This window comes from Micromys minutus (genome assembly GCF_963924665.1).
Source record: "Micromys minutus genome assembly, chromosome: 27".
Classification (NCBI taxonomy): domain Eukaryota; kingdom Metazoa; phylum Chordata; class Mammalia; order Rodentia; family Muridae; genus Micromys; species Micromys minutus.
In genome coordinates this window covers 19,788,245-19,809,737 of record NC_137962.1, presented here as the reverse complement: position 1 = coordinate 19,809,737, position 21,493 = coordinate 19,788,245, and the positions used below count along the sequence as shown (strand labels likewise).

The 21,493-nt window shown below is 51.6% G+C and overlaps 2 protein-coding genes across 2 annotated transcripts; one reads left to right on the top strand and one right to left on the bottom strand.

The window, feature by feature from the left end:
- Positions 1–339: 339 nt before the first annotated feature.
- LOC308438257 (keratin, type II cuticular Hb1) lies at positions 340–4,949 on the bottom strand (the record flags this gene model as incomplete). The annotated part of the gene is made up of 9 exons (XM_080939600.1): positions 340–506; positions 818–849; positions 1,084–1,304; positions 1,580–1,705; positions 1,935–2,099; positions 2,265–2,360; positions 2,993–3,053; positions 3,739–3,947; positions 4,581–4,949. The coding sequence occupies 9 exons, from the start codon at positions 4,947–4,949 to the stop codon at positions 340–342; spliced, it is 1,446 nt and encodes a 481-aa protein (XP_080795726.1).
- A 9,423-nt stretch (positions 4,950–14,372) lies between these two features.
- Positions 14,373–20,193, top strand: LOC308438255 (keratin, type II cuticular Hb6; the record flags this gene model as incomplete). Its single annotated transcript, XM_080939598.1, has 9 exons — positions 14,373–14,741; positions 15,369–15,577; positions 16,211–16,271; positions 16,970–17,065; positions 17,231–17,395; positions 17,616–17,741; positions 18,017–18,237; positions 19,847–19,878; positions 20,012–20,193. The coding sequence occupies 9 exons, from the start codon at positions 14,373–14,375 to the stop codon at positions 20,191–20,193; spliced, it is 1,461 nt and encodes a 486-aa protein (XP_080795724.1).
- Between the last annotated feature and the right edge of the window lie 1,300 nt (positions 20,194–21,493).

Below are 21,493 nucleotides of genomic sequence, written 5' to 3'. Positions count from 1 at the left end.
TTCAGAGTTGACTACATTAATTTATTGGAAACAGATCGAGACAGAGATTAGAGGGAGGGGCGACTGTGACTCTAGTTAGGGGGTCACAGTTAAGGCAGGGTAGGTGGTGGTCTAGCCCGGCCCTCGAGACTCCTCATCTTGCTGCTCCAAAAGGACTTCTAGAAGCCAATATTCCATTCTGAGAGCAAAGGGGTCCTCCAGGGAGACCAGAGGGGCTGAGAGAGGGTCGTTTCAAAGTGGGCAAGTGGCTGAGTCCCTTGTTCTAGGTCCCAATATTGGCCAGCCAGAGATGGTTCAGGGCAAATTGCTATGCTGGGGCCAGGATGTGAACGCGGGTTTTTAACATTTAGGGCCACAGGACACAGCTGAGCCACAGGGCGCACACAGGCCTGTGTTCACTGCCAAGTTCCCACTGCAGGGGGCGCTGCAGGCGCTGCCGGCCACTGGCCTAGACCCTGACACGCACAGGTCCCCACACACGACTCCTCCACGGGAGCTGCTGACACCTGCGGATCCAGAAGAATGAATCAGAGCAGTGGCGGGGGTCGCAGGTCGTGGGGGCGGTAACCGGGAAAGCCTGCTGTTTTCCTAAGGACCCTGTTCCTGACCCCGAATCCCTGGGATTAAGCCAGATCCCTTCCCATGAAGCATCTGGTTTCATCTAGATATAAAGGTCTAGATAGTCTTTTAGTCTGACCCCAAATTCCTCCCGATGCTGGGGCAGCTCCTGCTTTGCATTTATTTCTCATCTAAACCCCTTTCATGCTCTGCCCGCTGCCACAGGCAGTAAATCTGTCCACACCAGATCTATACTTACAGACATTCACAGCTCCTACACCTTCGCACAGTCTGGGGGAAGACAAGAAAGAACATATGAATTCCAACATGGTAGCAAACACCCACCCCCCCCACCCCACACTGCAATGTTGCTCCACAAGTCAGAATTTTCCCTCAACAGTTGGTCAGAACAGGGCTCATTATAAACACAGCCTCAAGGGGACCAATGAAAGCTTCACCCCCAAACTCTGGCTACTGGCCAATCAAGGACAAGAAGGGATTTGATTCCTCTGGGGAGGGACCCACCTCTGCTCCTCGCCCTCCAGCAGGCGCCTGTAGGTGGCGATCTCGATGTCCAGCCCCAGCTTGGAGTTCATCACCTCCTGGTACTCCTTGAGCAGGCAGGCCATGTCCTGCTTGGCCTTCTGCAGGGCAGCCTCCAGCTCAGCCAGCTTGCAGCGGGCGTCAGTGAGGGCGGCCTCTCCCTGCTGCTCAGACTGGGTCACAGCAGCCTCCAGCTTGGTGTTCTGGGGACACAGAAGAGAGCAGGATAGACAAGGGTCTCTGGGTCTCACTGTCCATTATGAGCATAGCATCCAGTCCTTCCCACCAGTCAGGAACTTTCTAGAAGCAGCCCCTTGCCGTGCTCCCATGGGACAAACTGAGTGAGTGTGATCAGAGACCCAACTGTGCAAATAGGTGGAAGACTAAACGGTAAACTCCAAGCAGGACACACGCTGACTGTGTGGCACCGAGTAGGCATCCAGCCTCTCTGGTCTCAGAGCAGCCGAACCTTACATACCTGGCACTTGGCATTCTCAATCTCAGCCGTCAGCCTCTGGATGATTCTGTTCAGCTCGTTGATCTCCTCCCTGGTGCGGCGCAGAGTCTCTCCATGCCTGATCACTGTGGCCTTCATCTCCTCACACTGGGGGTGGGAGAAGCAGAGACGCCCATGAAACCCAGGATGTAACATCCACCCAGTGAGCACACTACCACCAGGAGTGCAAGATACACAGTGGGCAGGCTGGGCTGCCTCCTCAGCCTGGAGCTGTGTGCAATCTTCTTGTGATTCCCGGTGTGCAAGAAGCCTTTTCTGATAGATCCCGGAGTCCTTCCCACTGTCTCATCTCAGGACAGACACCCTGACCTCTCACCTTGGTGCGGTACCAGGACTCAGCCTCTGCACGGCTGCGGCTGGCGATGTCATCATACTGAGCCTTGATCTCAGCCACCACACAGTCCATGTTTAGGTCCCGGCTGTTGTCCATCTTGACGATGACGGAGGTGTCTGAGATGTGGGCGTGGAGGATGCGGGTCTCCTGCAGCAGGAAGGAGACAGCAGTCAAAAGCTTCTTGAAAATTCAGTCCAACCCCACATGCCTGTGCCAACCTGTCAGACCTCCCCTGGCCCACACAGGACTTCACAGTCATGGAAGGACTGTCTAAGGCTGCTTGACGGGCTTCCACCTGGCTGCTGCCCTCACCTCCTCGTACAGTCGCCTCAGGAAGTCGATCTCCTGAGTCAGCGCCTCAGCGTTGGCCTCCAGGTCTGACTTGCGCAGGTAGGCACAGTCCACGTCCTGGGAGAGAGGGAGGTGTGAGCCTGTTCTTATCCATCTCATGCAGGATCTCAGTGGTTGTGTGTGCATACTGTCTCTGCTTCCCTTCCCAGCATGCATTTGGCAGCTCTTTTCTGTGAAGACTCTCATGCTTGAAGACACTCCCTGATTCCCAGCTTGGTCCTAACACTTGTCTCCACGCTTTGATTCTGTACCCTTTCTGCAAGTCTCCCAGATGGGCTCCATTTTTGCTGCAGGAACTTGTCCTGCCGCCATCAGTGATCCCTGGCTGGGTTGCATCGAATAGAGTCCCAACACTGGGGTTTGACTCGCGGATTGGCACGTTGAGTTCACAATCGTTCACAATGAAGCCCAGTGGTTTTCTCACATGCCTGTCATAGAGCCTCAGAAGCGGGATAAGGCAGCTGAGGTCAGCATAGCCACATGCTGCCTCAGGGCCACTAGACATGCCAGACAATTTGCCCCCTGTCACAGGTCTGACATGATATTCATTGGGTTGCTTCTGAGGGAATTCCCCATCCTCCACGGAGAGGTTCACAGGGCATCCTTGAAATTAGCACTATTTCTCTGCAAGCGCAGTGTGCCCCCCTCAGGGGGTCCCTGTTGCTATGCCTTCCATAGCTGCTACTCACCTTCTTCAGAGCCACAAACTCATTCTCAGCTGTGGCTCTCAGAGAAACTTCCTCCTCATACCTGAAGTGAAGAGAGGAGAGGTCAGGCAGAGAGAGATGATCCCTGAATCCCATATTCCATGTCAGAAAGAGCAGGGAGAATCCTTACAGCTGACCTTCCAGCCCCATGAAGGTCTTTCCGGTTGGATCAGAAATTATCTAAGGGTCTCTGTCCATCTGAGTTTAGGGTATAGGGCTCATGGGTAACTTGTGAGCATTCTGCTTGATAATCACCTTAGTGTCTTGTGGGAAGTGGACATCATGTATTCTTGGCCATGCAGACCTAGCTTTCTGTCACTTACCAGATTTATTCCAGCTTCTGAAAGACCTAGAGACACAGGACTGAGCACCTAAGGACTTTCTGGGGATGGGTTTTGGCCCTCCTGATGCCTTGGGCTGTTTCTACTTGGTTGCCATAGTTGATGGGACAAAGGTCAGGTGGAGCAGGTAGAATGCCCTCGAGTGTCTCAACCCAGAAATGAATAGGCGTAGGTGCTAGTTCGTCTCCGGCTGAGCTATACAGGGCTTAACCAAAGACAGGGCCCCTTCATGTGTCTGCCAACCCAGAAATCCTAAAAATGGCAGGCAGGATCTGTCAATGTCTTCCCCTTCGGACCACACACTTTTCTGGAAACAACTTTACTTCCTGTGCCTTGAGCTTCTAGTTAAGCAAAATCCTGAGCCAGCTTCACACCCAGAGCCCTCACCTCTTCTTGTATCCCTCCATGGCCTCCTGAGCGTGGTTGAGCTCGGCAGCCAGCCTCCCACTGTCGGCCTCCACACACTCAGCCTCCCTCCTCAGGGTCTCGATGTAGCCCTCGAACAGAGGTTCCACGTTGCTCTCGCAGCACTTGCGGTTCTGGTAGAATTGCCACTTGGTCTCCAGCAGCTTGTTCTGCTGCTCCAGGAAGCGCACCTGCCATGGGAGAGGAAGAAGGGGTTCAGGGGGCAGGTCTGGGATGATGGTGGAGATGAAACTGAGGGGAGCTGGGAAGGAACCGGGGTCTCCATTCCCTTATCTTAGCCCTGCCTGGCTTTCCCACGTGGAGGGGGCACAAGGGACAGGGTCAGTGCCTACCCTCAGGAATCTGTGTGGACATTTCAGTGTCCTCTGCTGGACTCAGCGCTCTCCTCTGAAGCTAGGAAGGCAGGAGCTCCCACAAGCAGAGCACCCACATTCACATCCCAGAAACTGGCCAGGGAGGTGGGGTCACAGGCCACTTGGAGGCTCTCACTAGGAAGGCCTCTCTGCCCTTCCTCCCATAGTTTGAAGCCTCCCTGTGAGCACAGGGAGCTTCCCTTCTTGAGCTGCTCACAGCTCCATTCTGCAGCCCCTGGGACTCCCTGCAGCCAGTTTGTGCCCAGGACAGCCTGGCCAGTCCCCCTGGCCATAAGCTCTGCTTCTCAGGACTGACAGGGGAGCCCTGTGAATCCTCTCTTGAGACTAGAGGCTCAATATGAGGGAGCTTTCTGCCTCCTGTTCCCCTCAGAGCCCAGCCTTGGCTGTGACATACTGTGCTCCAGGAAGAGGCTGGTCCAGGACACCCACCTTGTCGATGAAGGCTGCGAACCTGCTGTTGAGACACTTGATCTGTTCCTTCTCCTCATGCTTCACACACTGGGCGTTGGGGTCGATCTCCAGGTTGAGGGGTGTGAGCAGGCTCTCATTGACAGAGACTGTGGTGATGCAGGGGGGGCTGGGCCCACAGATGCCTCCAGATCGGTATCCGAAGCTGCGCCCACAGGAGCCGGAGCGGTAGGCCCCGCAGACGCTGTGGCTGCTGAAGCCCCCTGAGAGTCCGCGGTAGCAGGAGATGCCCCTGTAGGGGGCTGCAGAGATGCAGCAGCGGCCGGGCCGGGGCCCACAGGCTGAGGCGCAGCTGAAGGCACGGCCACAGAATCCTGATCCACAGGTCATCGTGCTTCTGGAGATGGGCTGCAGAGTTGTGGAAGGGAGCTCCGGAGTCCTGCTGGAAGCTCCAATGTGCTAGTCCGGTCACTGGGGTCCTATTTATGGCAGGTTCTCAGGGGGGGTTGGCTAAGAAGGTGGTTGAGGCAATTGGACTTTATGGGCTTGGGCGGTTAGCCTTGTCCAAGCCTCTCTAGAATGTGCTTTAATGGCAGAGTGGCCCGCACCCTCCTCTTTGTAAAACATGCCAGCAGGTGCCCGGGGCACTCAGCAGGCTGCATCTTCAAAGTGCCTGAGGTGGGGCATGCGCACTCTGTGGCTTTGGAGAGGGCAGGAAGGACCCATGCATAGAGGAGATGCGGATGGGGTGCCAGTGCAGTTGTGCCTTCAGTGTGTGGGGAGGAGGATACCCCAGCAAGGCTGGGGGATCAACCGCAGCCCTCATAGGCTCTGGTCCAGGACCTTAGCTCTTTTAAAGCAGAGCAGGGTCCTGTCTCTCCCTGCTGTGTCTGCGGAGCATTGATTTTCCCAACATGGCAGCACCACGCATGGCTAAGTATTTGTCTCTTTTGTCCTCTAAACTCTGACTGGAGTTTACAGACTGTGTGGCATGTGATCTTTAGGTACTTCAACACCATACCCCCCAGTGAAACCCGGGGTCTCGAGTAGCCTTTGCCCCAGAGCAACACCGCACCTCCTCCAACACACATTTCTTAAAAATACATGCAGCGCCCTTTTAATATGCCAGGAAACCAGCAGCAAATGCAGAACAGCACTTACAATCCGTCTCATTCTCTATTTCCTCAGATGTCCCAGGATCACATTACAGTAGGTTTTCACGATTTTCCTCGTCCCTCTTGTCCCGATGCCCTCTGTGTGGGACGTCAGAGCTTCAGACTGATTGTTCCCTAGGGGACCTCAAAGGTATGTGCGGTGGCTAAAGTGTCAGTTGGTTGACTCTCTGGCTCCCTGGTTTTTGGTGTAGATGTTTAAGACCTCACTACCTACTTGTGAGCAGTTCCTGTTTATTGTGAGCACAGATGAGGAACAGCCACTGCTTGACAAACTTCTTTCAGCTAGTGTAGGGCTAGAGGCTTGTCTCATTTCCAGTCAACGTTTGGGGCAGAATAATTCACACTATATTTTGGGCACTTCTTCCTGCATCAGATCAGGAGGTGTGACATTCCAGAGTGTGGCTCTGCAGTTAGATTGTTTGAGAACATTTCCCCTTTTCAAGGAGCGAGAATTCTTAGGGAGCATATTCCTTACTTTGACAAGAGTGCTTTCCTTTGCATGGGTTACCTACTGTGTGCTCATTATGGGTTACCTACCTTGTGCTCAGTAAAACAAGCAGGAAACAATCTCCAGTTCATAGCCAGCCATTTGAGGGATATACGACTCCTCTTGTTTTTACAGAGGAAGAAATGGGGGCTTAGAGGGTAGAAAATGCTGGCTGGAGTGAATATCTGTGAACTTAGACAGTGGAAGGAAGGAAGATGGTGGAGTCAGTGACTGGAACAGGTTGTATGGGAGGGGCCAGCGGAGTGTGTGCTCTCAGGGATGTTTGGGGGATGGCATGTAGCTGAGAGGTGCCTTATGGACCTGAGCACTGGTGAGGCCACAGAAGGCACCGGTTTTAGCGACCTGGATCCTCGTTGGTTCATCAATGTGCCCTAGTAGTTCACCAGCCATTTCTACTCCAATATAGCATCCTATGAAAAAACCACTTGGGAGAGCCCAGCAGACAGCTCAGTGACATAGAAGTCCCTGGGGGCCCAGGCAAGCAGAAAGATCTTATGAAGGAGCAAGGGGTGGGCAGAGTGAAAGGATAGGAAGGAGGAAACCTCAGGGTGGAGCTCTGGCATCTGCATTCAGAGACTGACAGGACAGATGTGTGGGGTCACAGGCTGCTCGGTCATCTGGTCAACCAGATGGGTGTGGTGCCTGCTGCCACTTCGTGTTTTCAAAGAGCTGGATTAACCTGTTGGAAGCTCTCTGAAACCATTGAGGGCATTGCCCACAACAGTGTCCCCAGCTACCAATTGGCCAGTTGTCCCTGGAGCACATGCTGAGTCAAGCGGTACCTCACAGATGGCCTTTCCTGCCAGAGGTACTCCCATCAAAACAGCACACATAAGCACGAGCCCACTAATGCCTACCTCTCGCTAAGTAAGCTTCAAGTCCCAAGAATCAATTTAGAACGAGATACAAAGATACTCATGCATGACACCATTTCCTTGGACTTTGAGGGGGGCTTATTAATCACTGCTATGTTTTGAACACTTAGTAGGACATTTAGCCTGTTTATTTCCAGAGAAACACAGAAAACTGAAGTGCAGAGTCAAGAAAGGAGTTAGAGAGAGCAGGGGAAGTGGGCATAAAGGGTCGACTGAACCATGCCGTTCTAACACTGGGCTCTGACAGTGTAGAGTTAATATATTGCAGCTCTGGGAGTTAAAATAATTTTTATTGAGAAATATACCAACAGGTAGGGGAATTTATAGCTGGAATGCTGCAACACTATAGCGTTATAGGAATAAAACACATGAACAGGAGTTCTTAAGAGCTCCCTATGCACTGGCCTGTACTCACTAAGTGGGTATTAGCCAAAAAAGTACAGAATACACAGGGTACAACCCATAGAACTCAAGCTGAAGGGCCCAAGTGAGACGCCTCAATTCCACTTGTGAGGGAGAAGAAAGCAACCACTGGGGGCAGAGGGGGAAAGGTATCTGGATAGGACAGGGTACGGGGAAGAGAAAAGGGGAACACAATCAGGTATTGGGGGAAACAGGAGTGAAGCCCTGAGAGTCAGCAGAAAGAATGGAAACAGGCAACCTTAGAAGGTAGGAGGTGGTGGGAATCCTCTAGAATGTGCTGTAGACCTGGGAGGTGAGAGTCTCTCAGGACTCAAAGAGAGGGGAGAGGGAACTTGTAGAGCCTCCAGTAGAAAGAAAGGGCATCAAGTGGAGGGATGGGGTTGCCATCCCACAGTGAAAAACTCTGACCCAGAACTGTTCCTGTGTGAAAAAACTGCAGGGATAAAATGGAGAAGAGCCTGAGAGGAAGGAGGTCCAGTGACAGGCCCAAATTGGGATCCAGCTCAAGAGGAGGCTCCGAGGCCTGACATATCACTGAGGCTATGGTGTGCTTACAGACAGGGGCCTAGCATGGCTGTCCTCCGAGAGGCCCAACAAGCAGCTGATGAAGTCAGACGCAGATACTTACACCCAACCAATGAACAGAAGCCAGGAACCCCCGTGGTTGAATTAGGGAAAGGCTGGAAAAAGCTGAGGAGGGTGACCCAGAGGAAGACCAGCAGTCTCAGCTAACCTGGGCCCCTGAAATCTCCCAGACACTGAGCCACCAACCAGGCAGCATATACTAGCTGGTCTGAGGCCCCAGACACATAGAGAGCAGAGATTTATATGGTCTGGCCTCAGTGAGAGAGGATGCACCTAGCCCTCAAGAGACTTGAGGCTCCAGGGAGTGGGGAGGCCTGGTTGGGTGGGGGTGGGGTGGGGACATCCTCTTAGAGACGGGGGGGGGGGGGAATAAGAACTGTGGGAGGGTGGACCAGGCTGGGAATAACAACTGGACTGTAAAAAATGATTAACAATAATAAATCAATAAACAAACAAATAAGTAAATAAATAAATAAAAGAGCTCTTGTGCACTATGACTCTTCAGAGATCGCACATTTTTCTGACCTAGGTGACACTTCACTTGGATTTTATAATTATTTATTCCTTGTTTCTTTTTACAGTTTCAGAACCCCTGGTTCTAAAACCAGTGGCAAATTTGTTCACTTTCCAGGTTTTGAATTCTACATCTATGGGCTCACACCATAGGTCTCCTGTCATGCGTGGCTTCCGTTCCGTGATGCTTTCTGGTGTTTTCATTCCGAGTGTGCTCACTGTATTCCATCAGTCACCTCCCTGTGCAGCTAGGCTGATGGTCTCGTCCATGTGTGTGGAAGGGCGGGGCTTGGGGACGTCTTTCCCTATCTTCTGTTGCAGCTGTAGTTGTGTGCAGCTGTTATGGGGTACATCCTGTACTCCCCCAGCTTTACAAACAGTCTCTCCTGATGCCAGCCTCATTTTACATAAGGTGCCATTCCAACAGATCAATAGACATGAGCTGTGTGTGTATGCATGCATGTGTATTCATGTGTGTGTGTGCACATGTATGCTTGCATGTGTGTGTACATGCCTGTGTGTGTGCATGCATGTGTATACATGTGTGTGCATGTGTTTGCATGTGTAAGTGTTCATGCATGTGCATGTGTGTGCATGTGTATACATGCATGTGTGTATGTGTGTGCATGTGTATGTGTGCATGTGTGTATGTATGTGTGTGTGCATGTTTGTGCACATATATGCTTGCATGTGTGTACATGCCTGTGTGTGTGCATGCATGTGTATACATGTGTGTGCATGTGTTTGCATGTTTAAGTGTTCATGCATGTGCATGTGTGTGCATATGTATACATGCATGTGTGTATGTGTGTGCATGTGTGTGTATGCATGCATGTGTGTATGCATGTGTGTGTGCATGTTTGTGTGTGCATGTTTGTGCTCCTGTGTGTGTGCATGTGTGTACATGATTGCATGTGTGTGTCCGCATGTGTGTGCATGTGTATGCATGCATGTGTGTGCATGTATATGTGTGCATGTGTGTGTATACATGTGTGCACGTGGAGGTCAGAGCAAACACCTTGTGGGAATTATTTCTCTCCACCATCTGAATCCTGGGGATTGAACTCAGGTTATCTGCCTTTATGGCCCGCACTCTTACCCTGTGGAAAATCTTGCTGGCCTTTGTATAATTCATTCATTAAAAGTTTTATGTTATGTGTGTGAGTGTTTTACCTGCACATAAGTCTGTGCATCCTGTTCATGTTTGATGCCCATGGATGTCAGAAGAGGGTGTCAGAGTTCTTGGAACGAGAGTTGTGGATGGTTGTGATGCTGAATTGTCTGCAAGAGCAATAAGTTCTTGTTGTGTGAGCGCTTTCACCATTAGCCTTGACCCATGCAATCCTTACAGTCCCTCTGAGGCTAGTGCTCTGAGGCAGGAGACCAGGGAGGGAAGATGACCGCTCAGTGTGAGAGTCAGAGACAGAACCCCAGGGGCTGGTACACGGGATGCTGTTGGAAGGAGTGAGCTTGACTCTGCATTCACATCTGCCCACCATCACCAGCACACTGCAGATGTGTTTGCATGAGGCACCTAACACACATGTTCACTTGCTTTTTCCTCAACACCCTCTTTAAGGTTTTCTTTGCACAGTGCTCTCAGGGTTCTGGTCTGGAGGATAGAGGAGAACTCATCTTTGCTCTTGGTGAGCCTCTAGTTTTAAAAGCAAAGCTGGGCAAACACACAGAGATCACCAACAGAGAGGCACATCCTGAAACAGCACTACATACAAAAATTTTGTTTGTGGGCACATTCCAAAGGCTTGGCACATAGTAGGTGCTTAATAAATGTCTGTTGAATGAATGCAGTGAGTACCAGCTACACACTAAGTACTGAGTAATGGGTCATCAAAGCTTGGTGGCCAGTTGTACAAAGCTTTGTGGTCGGATGGGGTGGGGTCACACGAAGCAGACCAGGAAGTGGTCATCCTAGGGGTGGGGTTGGAAGAGTGATGCTGCTCACTGAGGCCTGAAGGAGTGAAGTAAGAGAAATGTGTCCTTGACTAAAGAGATCCAGCCAGTGGGGTGAGGATGGAGGGCTGCTTCCAGAGCCTTGTCCTCTGTTGCATGACAATCTCTCTCTTCTATCTGTGTCTCTGTGTCTGTCTGTCTGTTTCTGACCATAGGATTTTATGATCCATCTTTCAAGGACCCTTAACCTTCCTGGGCTGCTATCCTTGTTTCTGTCTCCCTACTAAGTCCTCTCTGAGTCACCTCCTGTTTTTGCCTTGTGAAAGCCCATCCTCACCCTTCTCAGGAGCCTCCCTGTTCTTCCTGGAAGGGCAGTGAAGTCAGGCAGTCCCCTGCACCTACTGTGTCTGCAACTCGACCTCTGTATCCTCCGACTTTCCTCACCTCCTTGTCTGTTTCCCTTGACATGGGAGAGCCCCACAGTCCTGAAATTTTTCTTTTATGTAGTCTTCCCTTTCCAAGGCAGCACATATTTGGGGGTTTACCTGACAGGACATATCAATTCCAGAGTCCCCAGATGTCCCATTTGCAAGGTATATCTGATCTTGACTACCTTTCACCTTGGGGATCTGTCTCACTCCCAATATTTTCCCCAGAAGCAGAATGGACTGAAGTGAACTTTGAGTAAAGACTTCAGGAGATGAAAATGGCTTTATCTGCTGTCACCACAAGACCCACTTGTCCACATGGGCTGGAGGAGGAGACACTCTCTAGGCTATATACCTCTTGGGCCCACTGTCTCCACATGCAAGGTGGCAGTTCCAGAAGGGTTTCCTTTGATATAAAGTGCCTTGAAACAAAGAGTTAATGTTCCTTCTGTCAGCAGTATGGCTGTTGGCTCTTCCCCTGGGAGGTTCTTCCTCAATCCCAGCTTCCATCCAGCCGGAGAGCAGGCCTACTCTTGCTTCCTTTGCATTTCTGTTGTGTTAGGACAGATCACCAAGAGCATCCCCCAAGAGTCCCATATATGTCTGGATACCACCCAACTAGGAGGTTTGGGGATTAGAAGAAAAACAAAACAAAAACAAAACAAAAAAGCAACCACACAACAAGACACACAGGCTGGATGTCCTTAAATTTATGACCAAGGACTTCCTTTTTCAAAATACTTTATTTTCATTAAGGAAATGAATTACATCACTTCCCCTTTCTTTCTTCCCTCCAAACCCTCCCATGCACCCCCTTGCTCACTTTCAAATTCATGGCCTCCTTTTCTTTAATCATTGTTACATATACATATGTATATACACACACACATATACATTCTTAAATACATAAATCAGACCTGTTCATATCATAGGATGTTACTTGTGTGTATGTTGTCAGAGCTGACCATTTGACATTGAACCATCTACTGGTGGTTCTTTATCTCACTCTCCGGTTTTCTAAGCTGCCTGTAATTCTTTGTCAAGATTTGAGGCCTTGTGGGATTTCCTCCGTATCCCTTAACATGTCTACATGTCATCTTTCAGCTCATGTTTGGTCATCCGTGTTGGTGAGTCTTTATGTAGCTTCTGACATTTCCAGGAGGCACAGTCTCCCAATAAACCTCCTATCCTTCTGGATTTTTCAGTCCAGTGAATGATGCTTGGATCATCTGAGCTTTTCTTTCTGTTGGGATCACTGACTAGGGATTGGTCAAGATGAAGGTTTGTGAGGACGTCTTTCCTGAGGCAGTTGGACTAGACTGGGGAGGAGATGGACATTAGGCTTTTTCCCAGAGTAAGGCCATGGTCCTTTCTTCTGGGTCAAGTTCATTTGGTAGAACAATAGTGCTCCCAATAGTAATCGAGTACTTTCTAAGGGTCAGCTGCTCTGTTAAGTGTTATCTCTGTGTTATTTTATTACCTTCTACTCTTTCAAGAGATGCCCATTACTGGTCATTAAACATAAGTGGTTTGGGGAGGTGAGTGAGTGCACCCCACCAAAGCTGTCAACACATCTACAGCAGCAACAGCACAACAAACCCACATCTGTTTGTGCCCTTGGAGTGGACTGGGCTCAGGCCCAAGTGCTTAGTGAAGATTAATTCTTTAATCCTCACAACAGCTTTACAAGATGGGTATTATCCTCATCTTACAAGTCATAATAGAGGCTCAGAGACGCTAAGCTGCCTGGAGTTATCCGGTAGCGTGGTGGAGCCTGGATTTAAAACTAGGTACTTTGGAATCCGGATCTGTGTCCTCAACTGGTATAACATGTATTTCTACTTTTCAAAAAACTGCAGCTCCCGAAAGAATAATTGCACTTAATGACAGAATAAACATCATGGCTGACCCAGAGGGTCAGGGCACAGTTGTGACGTAAGCAAAACAACGATGCCTTCTGATCTACTCTGGCTGGCTTGGTTCTAGACTGTTCTGTGACTGAAAATGGCGGTTGTTCTGACTAGAGGGCAACAACATGAACTCTGGGAAAACACTCGCCCAGAGTGGCTGGTGGGACTTGGGGTGCAGCCTAACACACATGCTCTGGAGTTTACAGGTCCAATACACACCCCTTAAGACTTCCAAGTCAGCCAGGGGAGGCAAAGTCTCAGCCAGTTTCCAGCCGAGGGAAGCACCAGCTTCAGGGCCATACAGAGGTAGTCAGGGCGATGCCTCTGGCCCTACCCAGCTCTTGTGAGTTCAAGGCCTATGCTGAATGGGTAACAGTAGCTGCTACAGTTATGTCTTAATGCCTATTAGAGCCACTGGCAAGCTGATGTTACAAAGCAAAAGGGTCACTGGGGAAGGGAAGGGGGTTCATAGTGTGAGAAGAAGGGGTGTTCATCACGTGGGCAGTATCAGGGGCTCGCCTGACAGTTGGGGGCTTCATGTTCTCTTTCTGTCACCCCACTGGATCTTACATACAGAGCCAAATACAGGGTAGATACCAACAGGAAGGTCACCCCATGGATGATATGACAGCCTGAGGCAAAATAAAGACCTTACTTCCTCAACACTGCTGGGATTTCTCGGGGCCAGTGAACCAGAGGACACATAGGCCTTGGAGAAGACAGAAGGAAAATACTCCTTAGATCCTAGACAGCCGAGATGGGGCTAAGGATTATTTGTGTCCATAGGGGTTTGTGTGTGTGTGTGTGTGTGTGTGTGTGTGTGTGTGTGTGTGTGTGTGTGTGTGTGTGAAGGAACACAGAGACATGTAGCTTATGAGTTCCTGAAAATTGTGTGTAGGAAGGGCAGCCTGAAGAGGGAAGGGAAGGGTCAACAGGACTGAGAGATAGAGAAGGTGAATAATTTAGGGGCTATTCGGATATGGACAGAGAAGAACTGCCCAGGTGAGGCACTCACTTAGCACCAGTTCCACACCATTTGCATCCCTTGCATAACGTAGGGTCAGGACCTCGGACAGCAGCGCCGACATTTTCAAGTCCCTGATTGGAGGACAGCTCTGTCCCCTTCATTTTCCTTGCATTGTGAGTCACCTACACTTGTCTTCCATTTTTGTATGTTGGGCACAGAAGCAGGGGATGGAGAAGTGAGCTGGCACTTTGAAGAAAAAAATTGTACAGTTTAGGCTAAAGGACCATAAACACCTGTAACTGGTCAACCAATTTAGCACATTTAGGGAGGAGCCACAGCAGCTAAACAAGCCAAGCTCATAAAGCTACCTAATTGCTTCAGACCACGTGGCCACAGTCAGGGTCCCCACATATATAAAAGGCCAACAAACCTAAAGAGGTAAACACCCGAATCCACGTCCACTGTACCCTCCACTTGGACGTCTCCAGTCTCCCAGTGACCCTACACCCCAGATAACTATGACTTGTGGATCCTACTGTGGTGGCCGCGCCTTCAGCTGCGCCTCAGCCTGTGGGCCCCGGCCCGGCCGCTGCTGCATCTCTGCAGCCCCCTACAGGGGCATCTCCTGCTACCGCGGACTCTCAGGGGGCTTCGGCAGCCACAGTGTCTGCGGGGCCTACCGCTCCGGCTCCTGTGGGCGCAGCTTCGGATACCGATCTGGAGGCATCTGCGGGCCCAGCCCCCCCTGCATCACCACAGTCTCTGTCAATGAGAGCCTGCTCACACCCCTCAACCTGGAGATCGACCCCAATGCCCAGTGTGTGAAGCATGAGGAGAAGGAACAGATCAAGTGTCTCAACAGCAGGTTCGCGGCCTTCATCGACAAGGTGGGTGTCCTGGACCAGCCTCTTCCTGGAGCACAGTATGTCATAACCAAGGCTGGGCTCTGAGGGGAACAGGAGGCAGAAAGCTCCCTCATATTGAGCCTCTAGTCTCAAGAGAGGATTCACAGGGCTCCCCTGTCAGTCCTGAAAAGCAGAGCTTATGGCCAGGGGGACTGGCCAGGCTGTCCTGGGCACAAACTGACTGCAGGGAGTCCCAGGGGCTGCAGAATGGAGCTGTGAGCAGCTCAAGAAGGGAGGCTCCACCTGTGCTCACAGGGAGGCTTCAAACTATGGGAGGAAGGGCAGAGGCCTTCCTAGTGAGAGCCTCCAAGTGGCCTGTGACCCCACCTCCCTGGCCAGTTTCTGGGATGTGAATGTGGGTGCTCTGCTTGTGGGAGCTCCTGCCTTCCTAGCTTCAGAGGAGAGCGCTGAGCCCAGCAGAGGACACTGAAATGTCCACACAGATTCCTGAGGGTAGGCACTGACCCTTGTGCCCCCTCCACGTGGGAAAGCCAGGCAGGGCTAAGATAAGGGAATGGAGACCCCGGTTCCTTCCCAGATCCCCTCAGTTTCATCTCCACCATCATCCCAGACCTGCCCCCTGAACCCCTTCTTCCTCTCCCATGGCAGGTGCGCTTCCTGGAGCAGCAGAACAAGCTGCTGGAGACCAAGTGGCAATTCTACCAGAACCGCAAGTGCTGCGAGAGCAACGTGGAACCTCTGTTCGAGGGCTACATCGAGACCCTGAGGAGGGAGGCTGAGTGTGTGGAGGCCGACAGTGGGAGGCTGGCTGCCGAGCTCAACCACGCTCAGGAGGCCATGGAGGGCTACAAGAAGAGGTGAGAGCGGCCTGATGTGCTGCTGGCACAAGATGTACTCTCTACCAAAGCCCAGTTCATGGAAGTGTAGCCTTACGTCATGGAAGGCTTACGTCACCGTAGGATCTACTGTTTGTGAGAGATCTCCAGATGCCTTTTGGAGGGGACTGGAGAGTGTCTGCATGCACAGTTTCAGCTCTGCCTTTTCTGGGGAGGACAGACAGACCCCTCCACAACCCTTTCTCACTTTGATGCTCTTTACTGTCACCACTGAACAGATTCTGCTCAGGGAAGTAGGAGAGCCATGAGCCATACTGTCTGTTTCTCTGCCTTGGGTACTCAGCCCAGGAATCTTGGGTGTTCAGCAGCTGGGCTGGGACTCACATGCAAAAGGGGCGAGGTTGGAGCTGTCGTATGCACAACCATATGTGTCCACTCCCAGAAGAATTTGGTGTCAAATCCTCATGTTCTCCCTGTGTTGACTTCATAACATCACTTGGAGGTTTGCTTACACTCTTCCCCACAGTCCCATATAGCTGTGATTCCTCCAGAGAGACTTCTCAGGGTCACAAATACTGAGGGCTCTTCTCCTGAGCACCTTGCATGGAGTGTGGGTTTCCACACCTGGCCTCATGTCTCTTCTCTCTGTCCTAGGTACGAGGAGGAAGTTTCTCTGAGAGCCACTGCTGAGAATGAGTTTGTGGTTCTGAAGAAGGTGAGTGTGAGTCAGAGCAACACACACAAGGGACACACTTGTGCTTTAGGAATTTTAATCTTTCCACATCAAAATAGGAAAAGTCTCAGAGAGATGGCCCAGTGAATGTCAGACCCAGGGCTGTGGTGAAGGCAGCAGCCATTTGGAAGGTCGGCATCTGGAGAGTCAGTCATCCCATTCCCAAGGGGCCAGGAAACAGTTTGGAATATCTATTGGCTCCTGCTCTGATGCAGGACCTTGGCTGTATGAGCCTTGATGTGCCTTTCCCTCAATCTGGGGTATATGGTTGGGTTTCCAGGAGCCACCGGGCTTTATGCTGTTCATTGAAAGTGGTGTGGTCTACATGCATTGTACAAGTCTGATCAGAATAATAGGAACCAAGGCCATGTAAGGGTAGAGAAGGCTACTAGGAGTGGCCACTTGGCCTCATGTACTGCTGGTTCAGCTGGAAGTTCTGGGAGCCAAATGGGAAGCTTTTAACAACAGAACAGAACCAAAGAGCAAGTGGGAAGACATCTTGGAGGTTGAGAGGCAGGGTCTACTCTGAGGAACTGTCAAGTGCATGCTGGGAAATGGGAGCAGAGATGACTTGACACAGTGATCTTTCTCCGCTGTGCCTCATGGGATGATAGATGAAGTAAGACAGATTAGAACACAATCAGCTGAGTGAGTAAGGCTCACACCTCCCTCTCTCCCAGGACGTGGACTGTGCCTACCTGCGCAAGTCAGATCTGGAGGCCAACACGGAGGCACTGACCCAGGAGATCGACTTCCTGAGGCGACTGTACGAGGAGGTGAGGGCAGCAGCCAGGTGGAAGCCCGTCAAGCAGCCTTAGACAGTCCTTCCATGACTGTGAAGTCCTGTGTGGACCAGGGGAGGTCTGACAGGTTGGCACAGGCATGTGGGGTTGGACTGAATTTTCAAGAAGCGTTTGACTGCTGTCTCCTTCCTGCTGCAGGAGACCCGCATCCTCCACGCCCACATCTCAGACACCTCCGTCATCGTCAAGATGGACAACAGCCGGGACCTGAACATGGACTGTGTGGTGGCTGAGATCAAGGCTCAGTATGATGACATCGCCAGCCGCAGCCGTGCAGAGGCTGAGTCCTGGTACCGCACCAAGGTGAGAGGTCAGGGTGTCTGTCCTGAGATGAGACAGTGGGAAGGACTCTGGGATCTATCAGAAAAGGCTTCTTGCACACTGGGAATCACAAGAAGATTGCACACAGCTCCAGGCTGAGGAGGCAGCCAACTGTGTGTCTTGCACTCCTGGTGGTAGTGTGCTCACTGGGTGGATGTTACATCCTGGGTCTCATGGGTGTCTCTGCTTCTCCCACCCCCAGTGTGAGGAGATGAAGGCCACAGTGATCAGGCATGGAGAGACTCTGCGCCGCACCAGGGAGGAGATCAACGAGCTGAACAGAATCATCCAGAGGCTGACGGCCGAGATCGAGAATGCCAAGTGCCAGGTATGTAAGGTTCGGCTGCTCTGAGACCAGAGAGGCTGGATGCCTACTCGGTGCCACACAGTCAGCGTGTGTCCTGCTTGGAGTTTTCCATTTAGTCTTCCACCTATTTGCACAGTTGGGTCTCTGATCACACTCACTCAGTTTGTCCCATGGGAGCACGGCAAGGGGCTGCTTCTAGAAAGTTCCTGACTGGTGGGAAGGACGGGATGCTATGCTCATAATGGACAGTGAGACCCAGAGACCCTTGTCTATCGTGCTCTCTTCTGTGTCCCCAGAACACCAAGCTGGAGGCTGCTGTGACCCAGTCTGAGCAGCAGGGAGAGGCTGCCCTCACTGACGCCCGCTGCAAGCTGGCTGAGCTGGAGGCTGCTCTGCAGAAGGCCAAGCAGGACATGGCCTGCCTGCTCAAGGAGTACCAGGAGGTGATGAACTCCAAGCTGGGGCTGGACATCGAGATCGCCACCTACAGGCGCCTGCTGGAGGGCGAGGAGCAGAGGTGAGTCCTGTAGCTTTTTACTTTCCCAACCCTTCTTGGGTCCTCAGCATTGAGTCCCACGTTTTGGGGACCGGCCCACCTTCGCTTCCTCACTTCACCGTCCCGCTCGTGGATAGCAAATCTATGTAAGTCCTTTAATCTCGATCTAACCTTTTACCTACCTCCATTCCACTCGCTCCTGATGGCCTCCCTCTAAGGCTCCCTATAGGGTGATGCTGGGTTTTCCCCTCTCAGAGTCTAGCTAGCTTTCATACCCAGGGTGCAGTTTTCTCTTCTCCTATTTTGTGCCGGGTGATTTCTCAGGATTCCATCTCCTGGTCTAAGATGTCCCTGGACAGCTCCAACTCAACCTTGTAAATTCAGATTTATCTCACAGTAGCATCTCCTGGCAGTGGAGTCCCCCAACCCCTGCTTAGGTGTTACCATGGTAACTAAGGAGTGCAAGGAGTGTCTTCCCATTGCAGTTAGGACTGTAGTAGTGGACAGCAGAGACTCATTCTCTCTTGAACCTTTATTAGTTTTTGCTGTTCAGTGTTGGGTACTGGTGGAGCTCCCCTTGCTATTCATCCTTTCCGTGGTGGAAGGCTCCTCACACCCCAAGGTCTTTTTTTTTTTTTTTTTTTTTTTTTTTTTTATACTTTCTCTCAGTTGTTTGGTTGTGATCTGAGCTTCTTTGTGTGTGTGTGTGTGTGTGTGTGTAGCCAGCTTCCAGGGGGCACACAGATAGAGAATAGTGTGTACTTGGCAGATGGGACACAGACTTGGCATGTGCTCACACTGAGAACTCCGCAGCACAACCAAGTAGTGTGGGAAGCCCTGAGGTACTGGTGAAGATGCCTGAGAATCTGGAAGTTGGAGAGAGAGAAACCTGGACAGATCCTTGAATAGGAACCTCAGCTTCACCACACAGGGGGAGAGATCCAGGGGACCATGGCATCCGTCCTGAGTTTGTCAGCCTCGGTCATTGTGTGTTCTGGCCATTGATGCTTGGTTCCCTTCTGGAAAATAAAGTCAAGTGGAAAAGAAATACAGGTCAGGTAGAATTGGAGTCTTAGTCCTGAACTATCTTTGGCCATTTTCTCTGTGGGTGCCCAAGGAGAGGTCAGCTGTAGGTAGCTTCCAAGCCCGCTCTAAGGGTCTAAGCTCCTATCTCTCCATCTGGAGTCATTTATGAAGACAGGCATTTTCTTCAGACGCAGGGCTCAAGGTTCTTCTTTCCCTTAGGGCAATATTTTCTCAATGACAATTGGATGGGGTTTAGAAAATTATGCCTACTCCCCTCTCCCGAATACACTTACAGCTCAAAACTGACAGGGCAACAGCAGCCAGTGCCTCAGCATGTGTGTGTGTAGGGAGTCTTAGTGCCAGGAGAGCAGTTGGAATATTTTGGGGGGAGTCCTGGAGCCCACTGGGGTGCACAGCTAATAAGCATGGGGTGGTAGAGGGCTAGAGGGCATGCTTTGGCTTCAGAACTTGCATGGTACCCCCAGCTCCGAGTTTCCTAGTTTCTCACAAGTACCCTTTCCCTGGGGCAAGAGCCTAGACCGACCTGTGGTGGCCCCTGTTGAACGCTTTTGCTGGACTAACGTCTCCCTTTCCTCTCCCACAGGTTGTGTGAGGGTGTTGGCTCCGTGAATGTGTGTAAGTAATCCCAGCCTCCCCCTTTCCTGCTGGGGTGGTGCGCGCCTTTGGGGCGGGAACATTTGAGCTTGCTGCAGAGCCTCTTGGTAGTGGTGGTGCCTGACATGGTTTCCCCGGTTCTCCCGGCTTTCAGGCGTGAGCAGCTCCCGAGGTGGCGTCGTCTGTGGCGATCTCTGCGTCTCTGGTACTGCCCCTGCTGTCAACACCAGAGTGTGCAGCGCACCTTGCAGTGGCAATGTGGTGGTGGGCACCCCCAATGCCTGCGCCCCCTGCGCCGGAGCAGGCGCCTGCAGCGGAAGCTGTAAGAAGTGCTAGAAGGCCACAGAGCTGCAAGCCACTGCCACGGGCCACCCTTCCCAAAGGGACAGCAGAGCGGGGCGGTGGCCTCCGCGCCTTCATCTCATTCTGTAGCTTTCCCTAGCAACTTGTTCCCAGAATTCTTGCTTTTCTTTCCCCTCCTGCCTTTTTGCTGGATTCATTGGTCTTAGGCTCTCGGAGGATCCGCTGCCCCAGGATCCTCTTTGTCTGACTTTACCGGGGTCCCTTCGCACGATATTGCCTGGGCAAGGAGACAAGGACCAACATGGTTGTGACTCTTCTGTCACTGTGCAAGAGACTACGTGACCCAGAGTATCTTCTTCCGGGTCTGCCTAGCAGCAGCTCCCCCAGACCAGGGACTCAGCTGCCTGCTCGTTTGCCTTCACCTCACCTTGTGTTCCCAATAAACTAATTGCAGCGAATCAAACCAGCGCCCCAGTCTCTTCAAAAATGCTACTGCTGCCAGGTGCCTCTGCCAGGGTCTCAGGACCCCACCAGCCAGCTGGGCGTTTTCAATCGGCAAAGACACCTCCTACCTGGTCTGGAAAAACCAGGCTTTTGGGACAACAAAGCCAAACTGAAAGCAGAGTCTGGTTCTGTCTCAGTGGGCGGGGCGACTGTCCCTGCTCTGAACATTTTACTTTGTAGCATTCTTGCCTCCTCACTAGATGGAGGGGGTTTCCTCTGTCTCTCATTATGATGAGCAAAGATATCTCTAGACAAGGTGAAATGTCACCCAGGGATTCTCCGACACAGTCATTTTTGCTCCCCTTCTGCGATGGGAATTTCTGGGGTTCAGTGAGGAAGGGACTCAGAGAATGGCAGAGGTGGGGAGGAGAGGGACTGTGGATAGGTCAGGAGACCTGGCTACTGATTCAGAGTGGTGACAGTCACCTGCTGTGTGGGTGAATGCCTGTTGCTTCTCTGCTGGAGAGTGAGGGGGATGAACATTCCTAGGGCAACCCCCAGCTCTCCCAGGAGACGGGAAAGAGGCTCTGTTTCTAGAGGCATTGTTGGAACAGCAGTCTGTCTGGCTATCTCTGGTACCACAGCAGGCAGGTTTCTCTTCCTCACTGGACTTCACATCTTGATCTGTGAAACGAGACGATGGTGCCTACATTGTGGGGAAGGGTGTCAGCGAATGATGGCATGCAGCAAATATCCAAAGGGGGGTGTCATTTTTAAAATTTAAAACAAACATTTTTCCCAGTACTGAGGACCCAACACCCATTGTCTCTGCACATGCTAAACAAATGCTCTCCCGCTGAGTTATGCATCCTACCAGGGAGGCTTCAAG